This window comes from Mesoplodon bidens (genome assembly GCF_964165515.1).
Source record: "Mesoplodon bidens genome assembly, chromosome: 3".
In the NCBI taxonomy this organism is placed as follows: domain Eukaryota; kingdom Metazoa; phylum Chordata; class Mammalia; order Artiodactyla; family Ziphiidae; genus Mesoplodon; species Mesoplodon bidens.
Genome location: NC_138178.1, coordinates 115595843 through 115618400, shown reverse-complemented (window position 1 = coordinate 115618400; position 22558 = coordinate 115595843). Strand labels below are relative to the sequence as shown.

Genomic DNA, 22558 nt, shown 5'->3' with positions numbered 1-22558 from the left:
TATTTTGTTGTTTTTGGATGGAATGTCTTATAAATATCAATTAAGTCCATCTTGTTTAATGTGTCATTTAAGCTTGTGTTTCCTTATTTATTTTCATTTTGTTTGATCTGTCCATTGGTGAAAGTGGGGTGTTAAAGTCCCCTACTATGAGTGTGTTACTGTCAATTTCCCCCTTTATGGCTGTTAGTATTTGCCTTATGTATTGAGGTGCTCCTATGTTGGGTGCATAAATATGTACAATTGTTATATCTTCTTCTTGGATTGATCCCTTGATCATTACGTAGTGTCCTTCTTTGTCTCTTGTGATAGTCTTTGTTTTAAAGTCTGTTTTGTCTCATAATGAGAATTGCTACTCCACCTTTCTTTTGATTTCCATTTGCATGGAATATCTTTTTTCCATCGCGTCACTTGCAATCTGTATGTGTCCCTAGGTCTGAAGTGGGTCTCTTGTAGACAGCATATATACGGGTCTTGTTTTTGTATCCATTCAGCCAGTCTCTGTGTTTTGGTTGGAACATTTAATCCATTTACATTTAAGGTAATTATTGATATATATGTTCCTATTACCGTATTCTTAATTGTTTGGGGTTTGTTATTGTAGGTCTTTTCCTTCTGTTGTGTTTCTTGCTTAGAGAAGTTCCTTTAGCATTTGTTGTAAAGTTGTTTTGGTGGTGCTGAATTCCCTTAGCTTTTGCTTGTTAGTAAATGTTTTAATTTCTCCATCAAATCTGAGTGAGATCCTTGCTGGGTAGAGTAATCTTGGTTGTAGGTTTTTCCCCTTCATCAGTTTAAATATGTCCTGCCACTCCCTTCTGGATTGCAGAGTTTCTGCTGAAGGATCAGGTGTTAACCTTATGGGGATTCCCTTGTATGTTATTTGTTGTTTTTCCCTTGCTGCTTTTAATATTTTTTCTTTCTATTTAATTTTTGATAGTTCGATTAATATGTGTCTTGGCGTGTTTCTCTTTGGATTTATTCTGTGTGGGACTCTGTGCTGCCTGGACTTGATTAACTATTTCCTTTCCCATATTAGGGAAATTTTCAACTATAATCTCTTCAAATATTTTCTCAGTCCTTTTCTTTTTCTCTTCTTCTTCTGGGACCCCTATAATTCGAATGTTGGTATGTTTAATGTTGACCCAGAGGTCTCTGAGACTGTCCTCAGTTGTTTTCATTCTTTTTTCTTTATTCTGCTCTGCAGTAGTTATTTCTACTATTTTATCTTCCAGGTCACTTATCCATTTTCTACTTCAGTTATTCTGCTATTGATTCCTTCCAGAGAATTTTTATTTTCATTTATTGTGTTGTTCACCATTGTTTGTTTGCTCTTTAGTTCTTCTAGTTCCTTGTTAAATATTTCCTGTATTTTCTCCATTCTATTTCCAAGATTTTGGATCATGTTTACTATCATTGTTCTGAATTGTTTTTCAGGTAGACTGCCTATTTCCTCTTCATTTGTTAGGTCTGGTGGGGTTTTACCTTGCTTCTTCATCTGCTCTGTGTTTCTCTGTCTTCTCAGTTTGCTTAAGTTACTGTGTTTGGGGTCTCCTTTTCGCAGGCTGCAGGTTCGTAGTTCCTGTTGTTTTTGGTGTCTGCCCCCAGTGGCTAAGGTTGGTTTAGTGAGTTGTGTAGGCTTCCTGGTGGAGGGGACTAGTTCCTGTGTTGTAGTGGATGAGGCTGGATCTTTTCTTTCTGGTGGGCAGGTCTATGTCTGGTGGTGTGTTTTGTGGTGTCTGTGGCCTTATTATGATTTTAGGCAGCGTCTCTGCTAATGGGTGGGGTTTTGTTCCTGTCTTGCTAGTTGTTTGGCATAGGGTGTCCAGCACTGTACCTTGGTGGTCGTTGAGTGGAGATGGGTCTTGGCCTTGAGATGGAGTTCTCTGGGAGATTTTTGCCTTTGATATTATGTGCACCTGGGAGGTCTGTTGTGGACCAGTGTCCTGAAGTTGGCTCTCCCACCTCAGAGGCACAGCCCTGATGCCTGGCTGGAGCACCAAGAGCCTGTCATCTGCATGGCTCAGAATAAAAGGAAGTAAAAAAAGAAAGAAAGAAAGAAGAAGATAAAATAAAATAAAATAAAAGTTATTAAAATAAAAAATAATTATTAAAGAGAAATTTTTTGTAAGTGATAAAAATTAAGAAAAAAAAGGAAAGAAAGAAGAGAGCGAGCAAAGCAGAAAACAAATCCACCAATGATAACAAGCACTGAACACTATACTAAAAAAACAAAAACAATAAACAATGGACAGACAGAACCCTAGGACAAATGGTAAAAGCAAAGCTAAACAGACAAAATTACACACAGAAGGATACACATACACCCTCACAAAAAGAGGAAAATGGAAAAAAATACATATTTCGTTGCTCCCAAAGCCCACCTCCTGAATTTGGGATGATTCGTTGTCTATTCAGGTATTGCACAGATGCAGGGTACTTCAAGTTGATTGTCGAGATTTAATCCGCTGCTCCTGAGGTTGCTGGGAGAGATTTCCCTTTCTCTTCTTTGTTTGTGCAGCTCCTGGGGTTCAGCTTTGGATTTGGCCCCACCTCTGCATGTAGGTCGCCTGAGGGTGTCTGTTCTTCCCTCAGACAGGACAGGGTTAAAGGAGCAGTTAATTCGGGGGCTCTGGCTCACTCAGGCCGGGGGGAGTGCGGGGCGAGCCTGTGGCGGCAGAGGCCGGCATGACGTTGCAGCAGTGTGAGGCGCGCCTTGTGTTCTCCTGGGGAAGTTGTCCCTGTATCACGGGGTCCCTGGCAGTGGCTGGCTGCACAGGCTCCCGGGAGGGGAGGTGTGGATAGTAACCTGTGCTTGCACACGGTCTTCTTGGTGGCTGCAGCAGCAGCCTTAGCGTCTCATACCTGTCTCTAGGGTCCGCGCTGATAGCCGCAGCTCGCGCCCGTCCCCGGAGCTCCTTTAATCGGCGCCTCTTAATCCCCTCTCCTTGCGCACCAGGAAACAAAGAGGCAAGAAAAAGTGTCTTGCCTCTTTGGCAGCTCCAGACCTTTCCCTGGACTCTGTCCCAGCTAGCTGTGGTGCACTAGCCCCCTTGAGGCTGTGTTCACGCAGCCAACCCCTGTCCTCTCCCTGGGATGCGACCTCCCAAGCCCGAGCCTCAGCTCCCAGCCCCCGCCCGCTCCGGCGGGTGAGCAGACAAGCCTCTCGGACTGGTGAGTGCTGGTTGGCACCGATCGACTGTGCGGTAATCTCTCCGCTTTGCCCTCTACACCCCTGTTGCTGCGCTCTCCTCCGTGGCGCCGAAGCTTCCCCCCCTCCACCACCTGCAGTGTCCGCTCGCGAAGGGCCTTCCTAGTGTGTGGAAACCTTCCTTCACAGCTCCCTTCCAGAGGTGTAGGTCGTGTCCCTATTCTTTTGTCTCTGTTTTTTCTTTTTTCTTTTGCCCTACCCAGGTATGTGGGGAGTTTCTTGCCTTTTGGGAAGTCTGACGTCTTCTGTCAGTGTTTAGTAGGTGTTCTGTAGGAGCTGTTCCTCATGTAGATGTATTTCTGATGTATTTGTGGGGAGGAAGGTGATCTCTGCGTCTTAATCTTCCCCCATCTTGAAGCTCCTCCTCTTGCAGGCGGATTCTTAACCACTGTGCCAGGAGGGAAGTCCCTAGTTATTCATTCTTAATTTTAGTTCATTTTGGTCAGAGAGCATGGTATGTGCTAAGTTATTCTTGGTTCTTTTTCTATTTAGTTTGTGTCCTTAGTAGTTCCGTTTTTAAACTGTTTTTGTTTTTAATATTTATTTATTTATTTATTTACTTTTTTATTTGGCTGCGCTGGGTCTTAGTTGCAGCTTTCAGGATCTTTGTTTCCGTGTGTGGGATCTTCCTTGCTGCATGTGGGCTCTTTTTAGTTGTGGCATGTGGGCTTTTTTAATTGCACCATGTGGGCTGTTATTTGTGGCACACGGGATCTAGTTTCCTGACCAGGGATTGAACCTGGGCTCCCTGCTTTGGGAGTGCAGAGTGTTAACCCACTGGACCACCAGGGAAGTCGCCAGTAGTTCAGTTTTTATAAATACCTTACTTTTACATGGGAAGATTTATAGTCTCTTGAATTTAGAGTTTTACAGGTAAAGTGCTCATTTTGTTGTTCAAATCTTGTGTATACTCACTACTTACTTCTGTTAAATATGAGACAGATGTGTTAAAAGCTACCACACTATAAATGGGTTTGCTTTTCCTTAGAAATCTGTCAGCTTTTACTGTTTATAACTCTTCATGCAAAATTGAAATTAAAGCTTTCTGGTAAATAGAGCCTTTTGTCAAAATACATCGAACTCTTTAATTGTATTAATTCTTGCCTTAATGTTGACTTTTTGTCTCTTTTTGAGCGATCAGTGTTGGTATTTTTGGTTAGTATTTGGGTTCAAAATACTTTTCTTAGTACATACTTTGTAGCTTGACTTTTGTGTGTGTTTTTAAATCCAGTATGATTATAGCTCTCTCTTAACTGTGTCATTTAATCCATTAACTTTTTTGTAATTACTTTTATATTTATATTGATTTCTGTCATCTCATACACTTTTTTCGGGTGCTTTCTTTACTCATGTCTGTTAGATTGATAAGCTTTTCTATATTCTTTTTCCCTTCTAATGATTAGAAGTTATGCATTGTTGTTATTCTCTTATAGGTAACTCAGAAAACGTCAATAGCATACTAATATTGAAGTCTAGAGTTCATCACTGTTTCTACTGTCCTCTTAAATAAAATAAGATCTTAAAATACTCTCTCCAGCATTTGTTTCATCTTTCACATTATTGCCCATTATTTTACTTCCTCCTTGTTAGTAACCTTTTGCATTAGTACTTTTGTTAACAGTCAGTGCTCATTGAGATTTACCCACACATTTTCCAGTTTCTTAGCTCATCTTTGCTTCTTCTCACTCTCCCATGTGAGTTTATTTCTATTCGTTCAGAAATCTATCTTTTGTAATTCTTTGAGTGAGGGTTTTTAAGTGTTAAAGTCTATGTAAGAAAATGCCTTTTCTTTATTTTCATGTTCATCTTATTGAACAGTAGTGTAGCTGAATTAGAATTTTATGATGACTATTATTTTCCCTTAGTTCTTTCAGTATAAAATTGCATTGTCTTCTTGCCTCTTATTGGGCTGATGAGAAGTCTGTTGTTAGTTTTGATATTTCTATGTAGGTAACTTTTCTTGGTTGTAATATTTCCATTTTGTTTTTGGAGTTAGGATGTGACCGTGGATTTGTGTTCATCCTGCTTGGGAATCACTATGCTTTTTCAGTCTGAAGATTTATTTACATATTTCACCAATTTTAGATAGTACTCAGACCTTATTTCTTTGAATATTGCTTACATTTTATCTTTGTTCTTGGGACTTCTGAGGCAGTCTGTTTCCGTCTTATTATTTTTCTGTGCTACATTCTGAGTAATAGCATCAGTCTGTCTTCCAACTTACTATTTCTCTGTTTCTTCCTTTTGTCCTCTCTTCTCTTCCTCCCTTTTCGCAATTTCTTCTCCCTTCTCATATACCCTCCTCTTTTCTTAGAACTTGATAATGTATTGTTTATAATTTTCTAGCCTATTTGTGTGGTTTTACCCCCCTTCTTCTCTCTTGCACCTTCTTTCTGTTTTCCTCCTACTTTTCTCTTCTGCTTCCCCCCTTATTTGTGCTTGACTCCATATTGCTTATATTTTAATACTACATTTTTGTGTTTCTTTTCCCTTACCATTCTCCCTTCTCCTCATCCTTACTTCCTTCCCATCTCCTTTCCTACATATTTCCCCTTCAACCCCTCCCTGCCTTTATACCACATTCTTAACCATCCTCCTCTCCCTCATGGCACCTCTTCCTCCATCCCACTTCCTCCTTTCCTACTTACTCTCTTTTCTTCACTTCTACTCCTTCTCCTCTTCCTTTCTTTTTTTGAGCTTGTATTATTTTTATCCAGCATTTCTGTGTCTCTGCAACTAGAGAGTTTTTTGTGTTATTCACTGTATTGTTGGATCAGTCCTCATTATTATTGATTATTTTAAGGCAATAATTTGCATTGTTCAGTACTTTATTATTAGGAGCAGATTACTTGTGATATACACTTCACAGATTAGTGTATTATAATGCTATCATTTGAGGAACAGTTCTAAATGGTGGCTTTTTTTTTATAGATGAGGAAGAAGAATGATGGTACTGCAAAATTTGTTGAATTTTTGGTCATCTAGCGTGGGTTATGTGATAACTTTTCTAGGGAAGTGTTTAGTACAGGTTTCTGAAAGTTAAGGTCGGGTAAACTGGCCTTCTGAATTTTGTAATTTTTAATTATAGATTTGTTATAGAGCTTAGATGTCTTCAAAAGATGTAATAGGAATAAATATATTAATTAGGTTCTTGAAGCTTATTCATAAAAAGATCCTGGAGACATCTGAAATTTTATTTGTGAAAACTAAATGAAGTCTAGAACTATTTTGCTACTTAAAGTTAGTATTCCCAAAGGTCTTCAAAGCATTCCTAAGCCTGAATAAGTTTTTTTAAAATCTCAGAAACTTCAATCTTAATTTGTGGTTGAAATATTTATTTGATTTCTTCAAGGAAATACTAATTCACAAACATTGCAAATCAAACAGAAGTATTTCTAAAAAGGGGGGAAGTTTTTGAATGCTTAAACTTTTTTAAAGTGCCAACCATCATTTTAGCACTATGCAAAAGCACTTCCTCAGATTAAAATTTTGAAAAAATTAGAAAGGTAAAAGAAGCTAAGGGGCTTCCCTGGTGGCGCAGTGGTTGAGAGTCCGCCTGCCGATGCAGGGGACACGGGTTCGTGCCCCAGTCCGGGAAGATCCCACAAGCCGCGGAGCAGCTAGGCCCGTGAGCCATGGCCACTGAGCCTGTGTGTCCGGAGCCTGTGCTCCGCAACGGGAGAGGCCACAACAGTGAGAGGCCCACGTACCGCAAAAAAAAAATTAAAAAAAAAAAAAAAAAGAAGCTAAGGCCTGCTTTCTGCTCCCAAAGAGCATCCAGTATCTGTAAGAGAATGATACAGTTGGCACTCCATTTTGGAGGGGTGGGTCCACATCCTCAGATTCAACCTACTTTGGATCAAAAATATTCAGGAAAAAAAATTCTGGAGAATTCCAGAAAGCAGAACTTGAATTTGCCGCAACCAAGGCAGCTATTTACATAGCATTTACATTGTGTCCTGTATTTTAAGTAATCTAGAGGTGACATAAAGTGTGTGGGAGGATGTGCATAAGTTATATGCAAATACTATGTCATTTTATATAAGGGATCCTCAGATTTTGGCATCTGATGCGTTCCTGGAACCATCATCTGCTGATACCGAGGGACAGTTGAACTAACTAATGTGACATAATTAGGAGCCATGCTGACTAAAAGTACTGGAGGCATTCACAAAAAGAGAAAACATAAAGAGTTATGGGGCACTTTTTGGGGAAAGGTATTGGGTAGAAGTTTTTCCATAATCTCTTTCTTTGTGGATATCCTTCCTTTTATATTTTCCTTTCTTCTGTGTTACTGTTTTATAGAGAGACTTCTTTTTAAATAAGTGAAACCTTCTAATTCTCTTATATCCACCTTTTTTGTGTTTCTTCCCGTTTTCCCCCACTATGTAAATTTTGTGAATTGGTGAACAAAAATATTTTATAAGAGTTTTTATTTGCTAACTAGTTCATTACAAATAGATACAGAGTAAAAAACAAATTGACCTAATTTTGATGCAGTATTTTTTATTAGCAAGTATGTAGTTTCCAGGCTTTGTGTAACATGCTGTATTATGGGAAGGAAATTGAGAGAGACTATCTTGGCTCCTAAATTTATGTTGCAAAATCTTGAGTTGATTCATGTTTGTTTTTGTTTTTTTTGATTTTTTTGTTTTGCCTTGTTATTGTTCTCATTTTCTTCTTTCCCCTGGGACATTAGTTCTGGTTGAAACATTAATTTCAGGAAATTCAGCGGTAATTATAGCGGTCTATTTCATTCTCATTTCATAGTTCTTTGTTACTTCAAACTACTAAGTGGGGAAAACAGAATACTTCTCCTGTTTATCTCAGTGTATGTGTTTTATCTTGGTAGTCTCTAAAATATGTTTAACTAGTATTCAATGACAATTATTCTTATCTTCTTACAGGCCGATAACAGATAAACTACTAGTGTTCTTTTCTTATTTTTCTTATAGATGTATCAATATTACACTGGAAGCTGAATAACATAGAGCTTAAGAACATGGGCACTAAATCCAGGCTGTGTGGAGTTTAAATCCATGACTCTGTTTCTTACTAACTGAATTACTTAAACTCTCTATACCTGTTTTCTCATCTTTAGAGTTAGGGATAATAGTAGTACTTATTTCATAGTGTTGTTCTGAGGACTTTAGGAATTAATTTCTATAAAGGACTTAGAAGAGTGTCTGGCATATAGAAAACATTGTTTGTGTTAGCCATTATTTTTTTTTTCCCCTAGTTCTGTGAAAATGTACACAGATAGTGTTACAGGTAGGAATGGAATCTGGGTGTTCTAATTCCAGTCAAGATGAAGCAGTGCTATTTTGCCTGTCAGTAGGTTATGCAGTCTTTTCCAAGATAAAAATTTCCAAGCTACAAAATGAATACAGTAACATTAAAATAATTTATTTGATTAATAATAAAACACATTTGAGTACATATGTGCTCAGCACTGTGCTTAGGTTTTGGAAAAACTAAGATAGACACACTTTCTCTCCTAAAGAAACTATAGACTATCCTGGAAAAAAGACAAGGAAACACTTGAGACATGATTATTTCCATGAGAGAGAAATGTAGAGAATACAAGGGAATAGAGAGGAGAGGGCATCCATTCCTTCCTTGGGGAGGGCAAAACAAAAGGGAAACAGTCTTGGAAAATTCCATAGATGAGATGTCATTAAAGATTTATGAATATTCATAGGGTAAGGTAATACACCAGAGTTTAAAGTGCTGTGTGTATGTTGTTATTATATAACTTTATTCTGAAATCTTCCATTCAGCCTTAGAGCATTCCAAGAAATTAATTGATGTTTAACTTGAGTTTATCAGCAGTTAGCAGTTTATTCTTCATTTCACTCCCAGGTTCAAAAAAAACTTTGTTTTTCCAGTTGCCTTTTTCAAATTTGTTTATTATAAAAGAGACATGTGCTTTTTGTAAAGGAATTTGAATAGTAGGAAGTATATAAAGTAAAAGTTCTTAATTCCTCCCCTTTTCCCCAACTTTCTCACCCACCCTGAAAATAAACCAAACAATAAAATGCGTAAGTACATATACACCTACGATGTAGATATCTTGCTTTAAATAATAAATCCCATTTCCTTAGTTTGCCCTTATGATATTTTTCGACATATCAAGGATACCTCTTCTATTTTATTTTTATCAAAATGTTCAAAGCTAGCCAAAATGAATTATTTTTCTGCACCCTATCCTGCTTTCCTCACTTCATGTCTTTGTTTATGCCGAGAATGTCTTTCTCATTCAAACCCACCACTTTACGTCCAAAGTCCTTCTTGTCCATCGAGGTCTTTTCAGATAATACATTCTCTGTCAGGCGTTTGTTCTTTCCCCACCTTCACCCCTCATTGAGTTTTGAAAGTAATTTTGTGTTAGTACCCGACACTTTCTGCTCTGCATACAGTTAAATGTTCAGTTTCTCTGCCTTGGACTATACTGACAGTTTTTATAGAACAGTATTACCTGAGTTTTGGAATACTTACGTGCCTATTTGCAAAGCCTATTGTTAGATATTTAAAGTAAATGTATTTTAGACATGTATTATTACTCTTAGAAATACTGATTTTTAACTGTCTTGGGGAAAAGTTAGGAGAGCATAGCTGTGAATTGAAAATAGAACTTGACTTCTTTTTTAATGATTTTGGATAAAACTTTCTGAGGCATTGTTTTCTTTTAGTAAACAAAGATTATGATAAACTGATTTGAACAGTTTTTAAAATTAAAACTAAAATCTTTAAAAGCTAAAGTTTTGAGAACAAGGATATAAATGTATAAACACATCTCTTAAATATTTTAATAGAATTTTAAGAGCAGTTCTTTGGCATTTTTGAAGGAAACATGCCACAATAAATATTTGCTGAACGGGATATAAATAGTAATCACTAAAAACTGTTTTCATTTATTTTTCAGAGAATGCAGAGTCCATTGATCTTAAACAGTTTTTTGACCAACATTTTTCACATATATATTATGTGTTTTTTGAGAATTTTGTTACTATTGAAGCTAGTCTTAAACAGAAAGGTAAGATGTTAAAATCAGTCTTGGCTTATGTTGATGTTTCAGATAATTGTCATAAACATTCACTTAAAAATATACTCTTGGACACTGGAATTTTAGTATTATTTCACTTCTTTTTGTTAGACAGCTTGTAGAACACCCTTCTCACACTATGGGTTATTAGTAATATCCTTATTATTTTGAGAAGGCTTAGATTTCCTTTTTCTCTGGTCAGGTTTACTTGTTTTCTCACCTTTGCTCTGCCCTAGGGGCATATGTCAGGTTTGAACAGTCATTTTCATAAACTCATTTTTAGAGTTCATTTAGGGTTCTCCACAATATATTATGATTTGTTTTTAGACATAAATTTGTAGAATCTAAATTTAACTGTCTAAAAAGAGTAGAGAGAGATGCTATGATATTGTCTATACATTGAACAGAATACACTTTAAACATTTTATTAAAGAATCACTGAGAAAAAAAACTTAAGTGCTTGAAATATTTTAAGCTTTTTAAGTGGTTGTTGACATTGAGGACAAAATGATAATGTTTAAAATATTTTTCTATAAAAATGTTTTAGGTCACAAGTCTCAAAGGGAGGAATTGGATGCTATACTTTTTATTTTTGAGGTAAGTACCTGCCAATGTAACTTTTTTTCCAAAATTAATTTTTGGAACATACAAAGGAATATATTGAATATTAACAAACACTGTGAATCTACCATGCTTTTCAAAAACTGAATTGCACTTTTTAACCTAAAAATATACCTGACTTAATTCTTATTTATTTTCTGAGGTACACATATTATTTTTAGGTACAGATAAAATTATGTTTTTATGCATTTGATACCACAGTTGGTACAATATTCACTGTGTTTGCAAACATGAAAATTTTAATTTGTGGAAGATTTATACAAATGGAGAATTTAAAAAAAACAAAACATTCTTACTTGAGAGAGTAAATTCACAGAACTGTTACATACCTAAGGAGTTTATAGTTTCTGCTTTAACTGCTTTTCATTGAAAACTTATATAAAATAGTTTTAAATATTTTATAAATTGTTGTTCTACTACATTTGCTTTGGATTGGGGTGGGACAAATTTTTATTGCTAAATAAACAGAAGGAAACAACAACATTTGATACTCTGCTAAAATTTGTTTCATTTTTGGCACAATGATAAAAATGAGGGACACACATGCTTTTCAAATAACCCCATGCTCTTCATTCTGTTTTTCAAATCAAATAGTGATAGGAGTATTCTGATCTTTACTGAGAATTTTAGAGAACTGGAGAAAGTCAGGATTAGACCTTATGTCTTGAAAAGCATAGTAAAGAATTTAGAAATCAGTTTCTAAAGATTGAACTATTCTAACTACTGCTAATTAAAGATAATTCACTATTTTGTATGTTGACTATTTTAGTATGGTTTAGAAGAATTGAAGAATTTGATCTCTCTCTTAGTTGCTGAGTTAGTCACAGCTGAAAAAAGAAAGTTTTTTTTTTTTTTTAAGAGTTCCAGATAGAAGTAACTGGTGTTGGTACCTGTTCTGCAGTTAATTTTCATTAGTCATTAACCCTGAGGAATTTTCTTATATTTACCTCCCCAGGTGTTTGCATGAACTGTTTACAAGGGAAATATTAAAACATGAATATTTTGAGAAAGAGTAAAAGTATGTACAGAGAAAGCAAGATGATAATTCCTGGAAAGTGTTCCTTCAGACATTCATGCTTGCCCCATATTCAGGAAACTGAGATGATTGACTAATTAATAGAAGCTCTTTCAGAATATTCCTTCTGTTAAAAAATAATACTTATTTTCCTGTATGTAATATATACTGATCATTTGTTACTCTTTGAACAGAAATGTTTGTAATCAGTCACTAAATTTCATTAGGAAAAGAGATGTTAGATATAGGATTTTCATCTTTTGGAAAAAATATTTAACCTGTGTGCTGATGTTTTTCTATTTATAATGGGGACAGTAATATCTGACCTCCACCTTTAGAGACTAATGATGATTTAAAAATAAATTATAAATAAAATGATTTCCTTTGTCTGGAATAAAAAGCATCATTATGTAATATCAGTATGACATAAGATTTATATTCTGCTTTCTTCTGTGTAGTTAATAGTATACATGATTTCTTTCATCTTTATATGACTAAATAAAAAAGATGAATATATTTAAATTTACATTTTATATGGGATTAAATCTAAACTATAACTTAATAGTGATAATTTAGGAGTACTTTCGAGTGGTTCACAAACTTGTCTTTTTAATTTTCTATAATTTTATCTCTTTCCACACCACCATAAATATAATTATACAGTTGTTGGCTAAGTATGAGAGAAATAGGAGGGCAGAGGTGAAGAAGTTTATGTATCTCATGTGGGAATAGCATCCATCTGTGAAGAACTTTATAATTTCTTCATCATCCTCTTATATGAGAGGGACTAAAGACGATTATATCAAAAGGAAGATAGAGAAGTGTAAAAACATGCATACTGTTCTTTGAACAGAATAGTATAAAAGCACACGTTTTGGAAATAGGCATATGGAAGTTGGAATCTCTGTTTTTCATCTTTCTAACCTAAGCACATTACTTAACCCATTTCTTTATTTGTCAAATGAGATCAATGAACACTCCTTTTAGGATGGTTGTGAGGATTAATGAGATATCATTACATAAAGTGTCTAGTGTTTGGTCCTTATGAACATTCAATTAATGGTGATTTTAAATAATTATAATAGAGCTGCAATAATAACAAACGCACACAAATGTCATTCAGCAAGCAGATGAGTGTTGAGAACGTAGTTCAGCAGCATAATAAGGCAGCTGTTGAACTAGAATAATCCACACAGGTGCAATATATAAAGGAAAATAAAGACAAAATTTTGAAAGTATTATATGTAAAAAGTGTTTATTCCCAACTTGTGAAAGTCTGTATATGTTAGTTTAACTATAGGGCTCCTGAATCTTAAAATTTTGTTCTCATACCCTTAGCCATCATAACATAGAAGTATCTTTGCGTTCACGTGAATTAATTTAGTACAAGTATTTGACAGGATTTTTGTGGAAGCAAAATAATTTTCCCTGTAAGATTTATCAAAGTAAGAGAAAGAAATGCTTGGAGACTGGGCTTCCCTGGTGGTGCAGTGGTTAAGAATCCGCCTGCCAATGCAGGGGACATGGGTTCGAGTCCTGGTCTGATAAGATCCCGCATGCTGTGGAGCAACTAAGCCTGTGTGCCACAACTACTGAGCCTGTGCTCTAGAGCCTGCAAGCCACAACTACTGAGCCTGCGTGCCACAGCTACTGAAGCCTGCCCACCTAGAGCCTGTGCTCCGCAACAAGAGAAGTCACCACATTGAGAAGCTCGCACACCGCAACTAAGAGTAGACCCCACTTGCCACAACTAGAGAAAGCCTGCATGCAGTAACGAAGACCCAATGCAGTCAGAAATAAATAAATAAATTTATTAAAAAAAAAAAAGAACTGGGCTTCCTTGGTGGCGCAGTCGTTGAGAGTCCGCCTGCCAATGCAGGGGACATGGGTTCGTGCCCCGGTCCGGGAAGATCCCACATGCCGCGGAGCGGCTGGGCTCGTGAGCCATGGCCGCTGAGCATGCGCGTCTGGAGCCTGTGCTCTGCAACGGGAGAGGCCACAACAGTGAGAGGCCCGTGTACCGCAAAAAAAAAAAAAAAAAAAAAAAAAAAAGAACTGCTTGGAGAGAAAACATCACCAATATTAATATCTAAAAGAATTTAAAACATATCAGTAGTATCTATCCACAATGCAGAAATTCTAAGAATAGTAAATGAGCATTTAAAAATATACTACCAAATGTAAAATAGATAGCTAGTGGGAAGCAGCTGCATAACACAGGGAGATCAGCTTGGTGCTTTGTGACCACCTAGAGGGGTGGGATAGGGAGGGTGGGAGGGAGATGCAAGAGGGAGGAGATATGGGGATATATGTATACGTATAGCTGATTCACTTTGTTATAAAGCAGAAACTAACACAGGATTGTAAAGCAATTATACTCCAATAAAGATGTTAAATATATATATATATATATATATATATATATATATATATATATATATGTTAAAGTTAGTATTTATCCACTAAAGAGAAGTATACTTACTTTTCACATCATAGTAAAAGATAAATTTCATTAATTTCCTGTTCCAAGTCTTTGTTAGTATAGCTTGTTGTTTTCTGGAGTTTTCAAATACTAATCAGTATGCCGGCGCTGAAGTAGTGCCAGTACCATCAGATTAGCTCAAAGACTATTTTGTATTTGTAATACTGTCTTTTATGTAAGAAACTCTTAAAGGCTTTGTGTAAGCTCTTTGTTTAATTTTTCACATTGCTCAAGATGAGGATGTGTTACTTGCTTTTCATACTTTTCTTTGTTTTATTCATATTGATTTTTAGAAAATTTTACAACTTCTTCCAGAAAGAATTCATCAGCGATGGCAGTTTCATAGTATTGGTAAGTAATTTAAATATGTATTTCATATTTGAAATAAATGATAATATATGAAAATACTCTTTAATGGGTTGGTCATTATTTGAAATGAGTTCATAGTTTATGCTTTAGTAAAAACAAAATAAAGAATACAGAACTAGGCTTACTGGGAATATAGGATAAAAACATACATGAAGGATTTCCAATAAAAGTGGCATATTAAATTTCTTTGATCCGCCTGTTCATTTACTCTGAATATGTTAGCAATGATGATGAAACTATAAAGCCAAAAAAATAAAAGCAGACTCAGCATCAGAATAAACATTCTGTAATCAAAAATGGAAGAGAAGGTAACAAAGTGCCACGTAGAGCGAAAGCCATGGGTTCCAGGTTTGAAAGCAAGCAGTGTGTTAATAAAAAAGGAGGGAACTGGAGTTAAGCTTACTGCTTGAAGAGACGAAGTAGAGCTTCCCAGATCATGAAATGAAGCTGAAAGGAAAAAGGGTAAAGAAAAAATAAGCAACCCTGCTGTGTATTACTGTGAAAGACCAAGTAGGCAGGAGGTCATAGACTTTATCTTACCAGGAGCTAAGCCAACATGCTTGATGGCTTGGAGTCTGTTTCTTTAACAATCATAGCATCACGACAGGGCTCTTGAGCTCTCATTGCAAGACATTTTTTCCCCCCTTGGTTGAAAAAGGAATCTGCAGGTAGGCAATTTCTGGCTTTGGTTCAGTGTCTTAATGATGACAGGGCTGATTGGTAGTGATTCTCATGACCCTTCTCTTGTGGTGAATATACAGATGGCCACCACATCTACGTTGTTGAAGTAGAATGTTATAGGCCTTGTATTCATTTGTAAAAATTGTATTTTTTTCTCTTAAAAAAGAGTCATATATTTATTTAGAATCTACAGTTCTTAGTTATAGCAAATGAAATTTCTGAGGCTTTGAAACTGTAAGTCATCCCAATTAGCAGTTCTGTAAACAAAAGGAACTCTGGACATACAGGATGGATATTGATGTAGGGGCTAAAAAACCCCACAAAATTCTAAATAATAAAGCCTTTTAGAATAAACGTTTTAGATAAAGCTCAAGACTAAAAATGATGTACCCTTAATACATAAAGAACTCTGGCAACTCAATAATAAGACAAATCAATTTTTTAAATAGGGAAAATATTTGCATGGTTATCACACCAAAGAAGATATGTGAATTGCTAATAATCACATGATAAGGTGCTCAACAGAATAGTGAAATCCTATTTTTTATTTCATAATCATTAAAATGTCCTTGAAGGTTGTCTGGGAAGAAACTTTTTTGAGACAGCTGAGCTTCTAAAGTTTATTCTGTCCCCTGAGGAATGTAGTCTTCTATTTCTAAACGACCTTTGTGCTATCTGGTTCTCATGATTAATAATATTCTAGTAAATGTCCAACTTGAGACAATACATAAATGGTCACTTTTCTTTGTCACCCAGAGAATCCTAAAACTCTGTTTCCTTTCTTTTTTGTCTTGTATATATAGAAAAATAAATCAGTGACTCTAGTTGATTTTTTAAAACTAGCTTTTTTGAGGTATAATTTACTTAGATAAAAATCACTCATTTAAATAAATAATTTATTAATTTTTAGTAAATATTTAGAGTCACCACAGTCTAGTTTTAGAACATTGCCATTACCCTAAAATAGTTCTTTAAGCCCATTTACAGTCAGTTGCCTTTGCCACCACCAATCTGCTTTCTGTCTTCAATAAATTTGTCTGTTTTGGACATTTCTTGTAAATGAAATCATACAATTTGTAGTAGTTTACATCTGGCCTCCTTCACTTAGCATATTTTTTTTCCATATTACAGCATATATAAGCATTCCTTTTCATTGTATAATATTCTGTTGTATGGATGTACCATATTTTGTTTATTTATTTATTATTCAACAATAATTGTATTGTTTCTAGTTTATTATAACTTGTTTATTTTATTTTATTGTAGATTCCTTTTGATTTTCTACGTATAGGATCATGTCAACTGCAAATATAGTTTTACTTTAAAATTTTTAATCTGGTGCCTTTAATTTCTTATTTCTTCTTTGTTTATTGTTCCTCTAGTACACTAGTGAATAAAAGTGGTAAAAGTAGACATCCTTATATTATTCTTGATGTAAAGGAGAAAGCATTCAGTCTTTCACCATTATCTATGATGTTAGCTATTTTTTTTTTTTTTTCACTTACTCTGTATTTGAGGAAACTGAGGCTCAGGGAAGTTAAGTGATTCCTCAGGATCACACATATTTCCTGGCAGAATCTAGATTCAGTGCAGAATCCTATTTCACATATAAATAAGTATTTAAGTTCCATCCTGTGTAATTCTCAAACCCTTTGTTTTCTTCTTCAGTGCTTCCTGAAGATCATTCTTCCCTGGCGATGTTAGCTGTTTTTATAGATACTGTTTATCAAGTTGAAGTTCTCTTCTATCCTGTTTTGATGAGCGTTTTTAATCATGCATGGGCATTGTATTTTGTCAGATGCTTTTTCTTCTATTGACATGATCATAGGCAGCATTATTAGTGGTTTTGTCATTTATTCTATTAATATTGTGTATTTCACAAATTGCTTTTCAAATGTTAAACCAACTTTGCATCCCTGAGATAAATCCCAATTGGTTACCATTTCTATATAGTCTTTTTATTATATTGCTAATTTTAGTTTGCTAATAATTTATTAAAAGATTTTTGCTTCTGTGTCTTTGAGGGATATTGAACACTGAGGTGTTCTTTTGTGAGGTCTTTGTCTGGCTTTATTATCAAGATAATAATAGCCATGTTCATAGATTGGGAAGTGTTCCCTCCTTTATTTTCTGAACGAGTTTGTGAACAATTGATACTACATTGTTTTAAAATATTTGGTAGAATTCACAAGTAAAGCCATTTAGAGTTGGGCTTTTCTTTGTAAGGAGATTTGTAATTGCTGCTTTATATTCCTTTTTTGAGTCAGTTTGGATAATTTGTATCTTTCTAGAAATTTGTCTGTTTCATTAACACTGCCTAATTTGTTGGTGTAAAGTTGTTCAAGTTACTCTTTTATAATAATCCTTTTCACTCCTATAGAGTCAGTAGTGATGTCCCCTCTTTCATTTCTGAATTTGGTAATTTGTGTCTCTTTTATTTTATTGACTTGTCTAGCTAAGCATTTGTCATTAATGTTGGCCATTTCAAAGAACTAACTCTGGTATTGTTGATTTTCTCTAGTCTTTTTCTGCTCCCTATTTCATTGATTTCCATTCTAATCTTTTATATTTTAAAAAACCTTGCTTGCTTTGGGTTTAATTTGCTTGTCTATATGTATTTTCTTAAGGTGTAAGTCTAGAATATTAATTTAATACCTTTCTTCTTTTCTGATATAGGCATCCAAGGCAACAAACTTCCCTGTAAGCTTTGCTTTTAGCTTATCCCATAAGTTTTAGTATGTTTTATTTTCATTTTTATTCAGTTGAAAATATTTTTTTGATGTCCCTTTTGGTCTCTTTGATCTATAACTTATTTAAGAGTGTTTTTGTTTTTTAAATTTTCAAATACTTGATGGTATCACAGATTTCTTTCTGTTGTGATTTCTAACTTAATTCCTTTGTGGCCAGAAAATATGCTTTATATGATCATAATCTTTAAAAAAATTTTGAGACATTTCATGGCCCAGAATATAGTCTTTCCTGGAGAATGTTCCAGTATGCTTGAGAATGTGTATTCCATGGTCATTTTAAATATTAGATTAATTTATGACAATGAAGTGATTATTGAAGAACAAGAAAGAACTCGAAAAAATGGAATCTTATACATTATTCGTGGATGATAGGCTTGATGGTATAAAGATAACAGTTCTCATCCAGAATTCCTGTAGTGACTTTTTATTGTAGCCCAACAAGTTTATCCTAAAACTTATATGGAACATCAAAGCCAAAGCAACTTGGAAGAATAACAAATGGGAGAGAGAAGATGGTGTTGTTGAATATTACTATAACCAATAACAAGATGTATTATAAAGTTATAATATTAATAATTAAGACAGTATCATTGGTATGACAGAGATGGACAAGTTGACTAATGGAAAAGGACATTAAGGCCAGCCAAAGACCTAGGCTTATATATGGAAACTTGAAATATGATTGAGACAGCATTTCATTTCATTATAAAATCTGAAAAGGTACTACAGTTGGTTGGGGAGGGGAAATTCTGTTATTGCCACACACAGAAATAAATTTCTGATGGATTTCAGGACTTAAATGTGAAAAACAACACTTTAAAACTTTTTGATGAGACTCTTTGGTTTATCTTCATAACTTTAAGGTAGGGAAGTATTTCTTTAGACACAGTAAGTACACGTAAAGAAAAACATTGGTGAATCGACTATATTGAAATTTAAAAATTTTGTACGTCAGACGATAGTACCATCCCAGTCAAGAATACATTTCCAATTCATAGACCTGACATAGAATTAGTAGCCAATATGTGTAAGGAACTCTTATATTGAACAAAACAAAACAAAATAACCCAGTTAAAAAATATACAAAGGATACGACAGGCAATTTGCAGAAACTTGAGCAGCCAAATGAAAAAATGTTCAGTGTCATTAGGAAACATCAAATGACATTACTGAGATATGTAACACTCAGACTGGCAAATATTAGAGCATCTGCCAGTGTTTTGTGTTGCCAACAATGTGTTATCACAATAATCTCATACGCTTCTATATATGTAAATATATATATTATGTATGTATTTCATACATATAAATATATGTTATATATATGATCCTGATGTCACTAGAAAGAATAAAAATGCAGGATTAGAACAAATAGCTGTGGAGGAAATTTTGTTACTGGTATAAGTTTTAAACAAAGAAACTAATTCCAAATATTTTATGGATTTATAAATAAGTAGTAATAACATAAAATATTTTTGGAAATAATTAATACCAAAATCTGGATAATGGTTTCCTCTGGGGAAGGAAGGAGGAAAATGACTCAGGATGGGTTCACAGGTGGCTTCGATGATACTTGTATTGTTACATGAAACATTATGGATAATGTAAATAAGTGAAAATTTGAAATTATAGGAAACATGGGACTGTGTTTAGATTTGTTCAGACCAAATGGTGGACATTTGGATGTCTGTAAATGTTATTTCATTATTTTATTGTAGATTTGAAATATTGTGTAATTCAAAAGAAAAAGGACTATTAAAGATTGTTTTGAGTATTTTGAAAAGGAAAATTAGTACAATGGAAATATTTGCTAAGAAATACTAGAGTTATAGATGTTCATGTGGTTAACTAAATGGAACTTTTTACAGTGGTTCTTATTTCTATTAGTGATGGAGAAATTATTTAATTATATTCTTAGTCTAAGTAAAAGATACATGTAGATTGTTGTCTTACATGTAATTTTGGGTTTAGGGTTTGTTTTGATAGTATAAATCATGTTTAATTGCAATAAACCATGTGTTAAAAAAGGTGACTTTTTATATGCCCTTCTGTCCCAAGATTATGGCCAGAGGGATGTTCAGGTCACCAAGAATAATTTGGAGGTTGCCAAGGACTTGTTTTTAAAGTGTTTTCAAGTCTGACCGAGAACTCTGACATTTAGAAACAAATAAGATATGAATGTTTAAAATCATGTTTTCTTTTCAGGATTGATTTTAAAGAAACTACTACACACAGGAAACTCCTTAAAGGTATAATGTAATTATATTTCTTTTCTATGGCTTTTTAAAAACTGAGTAAAGCATTCAGTCAATTGCTATACTGCCTACATCAACTTTTTCCTAAATAATTTTGAATAATCTTCAGTTCCCTTAATTGAAGTGAATTCACGTAAAAAACAGCAACATAGTCAGTATGAATGAGGCTGACCAGGCTATTGAAAAACTTTTATAGTTTTATGACTGCATGGACTCATTCAGCAGAAATACAGTCACCTCTCCATATCCATGGGTTCCACATCCATGCCATCCATGCCAATTCCATGTAAGGGACTTAAGCGTCTGCTGATTTTGGTATCCATGGTGGGGGAGGTCCTGGAAGCAACACCCCCCTAGATACCGAGGGACGACTGTACTTTGCTCTGTGGTCCCCAGAAGACAAAAATTATTTAGCCATTCAACAAATTATTCTTCATTTTATCATAGCTATTGTTAGATGTAGAGGGAAGTAGGGCATCTATTAAAAAATGGTTTTGTTTCTTTCTTTTTTTTTCCCCCCTTTTCATTATCTCATTGTGCTGTGGTAAGAAAAGCTACCCAGTCCAAAAGCATCTTGGTAGAGGTTGGATAAAAGTCTCATATAGTACGTACTTTTGGTGTCAAGGCTTGGGTATAGCAGTACAAAGGGATAAGCTTTCCTACATCTTCGTCCTGTTTCTAACTAAACTGTGAGGGTGGCAGCAGTTGAATAGCTTTGGCAGTGGCTGTTTGCAAAGCTACCAGTGAGGTTAGGTTACTGAAGAACTTTGTGTTTTACTGGGACATTAGAATTTTCCTCTATTTTCTCCTCTTCTCTTCCTGGAAGAGCATTCCCTTGATTTAAATATGTATTTTCTGTGTATGGGGCATTGTTCTAGTTGCTTAAAAATACAGTAATAGGCCAGAATTCCTGCTTTGCCCTTTGGAAGCAAATTAAGTAAATGAGATAATTTCAGACTGATAATCTTTTTAAGGTTAAGAACATTGAGTTAGCAGTGTATCAGGGTCCCCATGACCATTCCTCCTTTTACCAAACTCATTATAGCAAGGAATAGTCATTGCCCTCTCCTTGCTTCTTAGATTAGAGTGGTGATGATGGGAAGGAGGGAAGTAAATAAGAAGGAAATGATTTTGACTTTTTACAAATGGAAATTATAGCATAAATAGATTACCTGATGGCTTTAAATAGTTAGAGACCAAGTTATTTTGTTCAAAATCCATAAATTTAGATTTATAAATAATGAGGTTCAGTAAATTGTCATGGTTATAATTCTCTCTCTATCTCCCTCCTTCCTTCCTTTTCTTCCTCTCCTTTGCAGAGTATCATTCAGTAATCATCTTCTAGAGAATTTTGACCTGAAAGGAAGAAAGTATTTCCATTTTAAATAAAAATACTGTTTTTCATTTTATTTCATTTTAGATTAGGCGGGAAGGTGTTCGTCTTTTCTTATTATGGTTGCAAGCTCTTCAGAATAACTGTAGCAAAGAACAGCTTTGGATGTTTTCATGTTTAATCCCTGGATTTTCAGCACCACAATCTGAATATGGACCTCGAACTTTAGATAATCTCATTAATCCTCCACTCAACCTTCAAGAAAGTAAGATTCATAAGATCTTTTCCATCATTAATTTAAAAATTTCTGTGTAGTTTGTCAATAGATATTTTTAAATGTCTGTACCTTTTAAAAAACTATTTATTTATTTTTGGCTGCATTGGGTCTTTGTTGCTGCGCGTGGGCTTTCTCTAGTTGTGTCGAGCGGGGGCTACTCTTCATTGCGGTGGCTTCTCTTTTTGGGGAGCATGGGCTCTACGCACGCAGGCTTCAGTAGTTGTGGCACGCAGACTCAGTAGTTGTGGCTCACGGGCTCTAGAGCACAGGCTCTGTAGTTGTGGCGCATGGGCTTAGTTGCTCCATGACATGTTGGATCCTCCCAGACCAGGGCTCAAACCCATGTCCCCTGCATTGGCAGGTGAATTCTTAATCACTGCGCCACCAGGGAAGTCCCTGTACGTTTTTAACTGGATAATCCAAGGCCATGTTTTTAAATGTAGGTTTTATAAAACCAAACTCACAGATACAGAGAAGGGATTGGTGGTTGCCAGAGGGGTGGGGGGTAGGGGTTGAGGGTGGGCA

At 35.1% G+C, this 22558-nt stretch overlaps 1 protein-coding gene across 7 annotated transcripts in view; it reads left to right on the top strand.

The window, feature by feature from the left end:
- Positions 1–22558, top strand: part of RALGAPA1 (Ral GTPase activating protein catalytic subunit alpha 1) — a gene marked incomplete at its 5' end in the record, with an annotated part of 231007 nt that overhangs the window by 34814 nt on the left and 173635 nt on the right. For all 7 annotated transcript variants that reach the window (XM_081227825.1, XM_081227822.1, XM_081227824.1 and 4 more), the window contains 5 exons: positions 10131–10241; positions 10798–10847; positions 14662–14719; positions 20374–20417; positions 21844–22021. In XM_081227825.1, coding sequence (XP_081083951.1) covers positions 10131–10241; positions 10798–10847; positions 14662–14719; positions 20374–20417; positions 21844–22021 — 441 coding nt within the window. The remainder of the gene's footprint in view (positions 1–10130; positions 10242–10797; positions 10848–14661; positions 14720–20373; positions 20418–21843; positions 22022–22558) is intronic.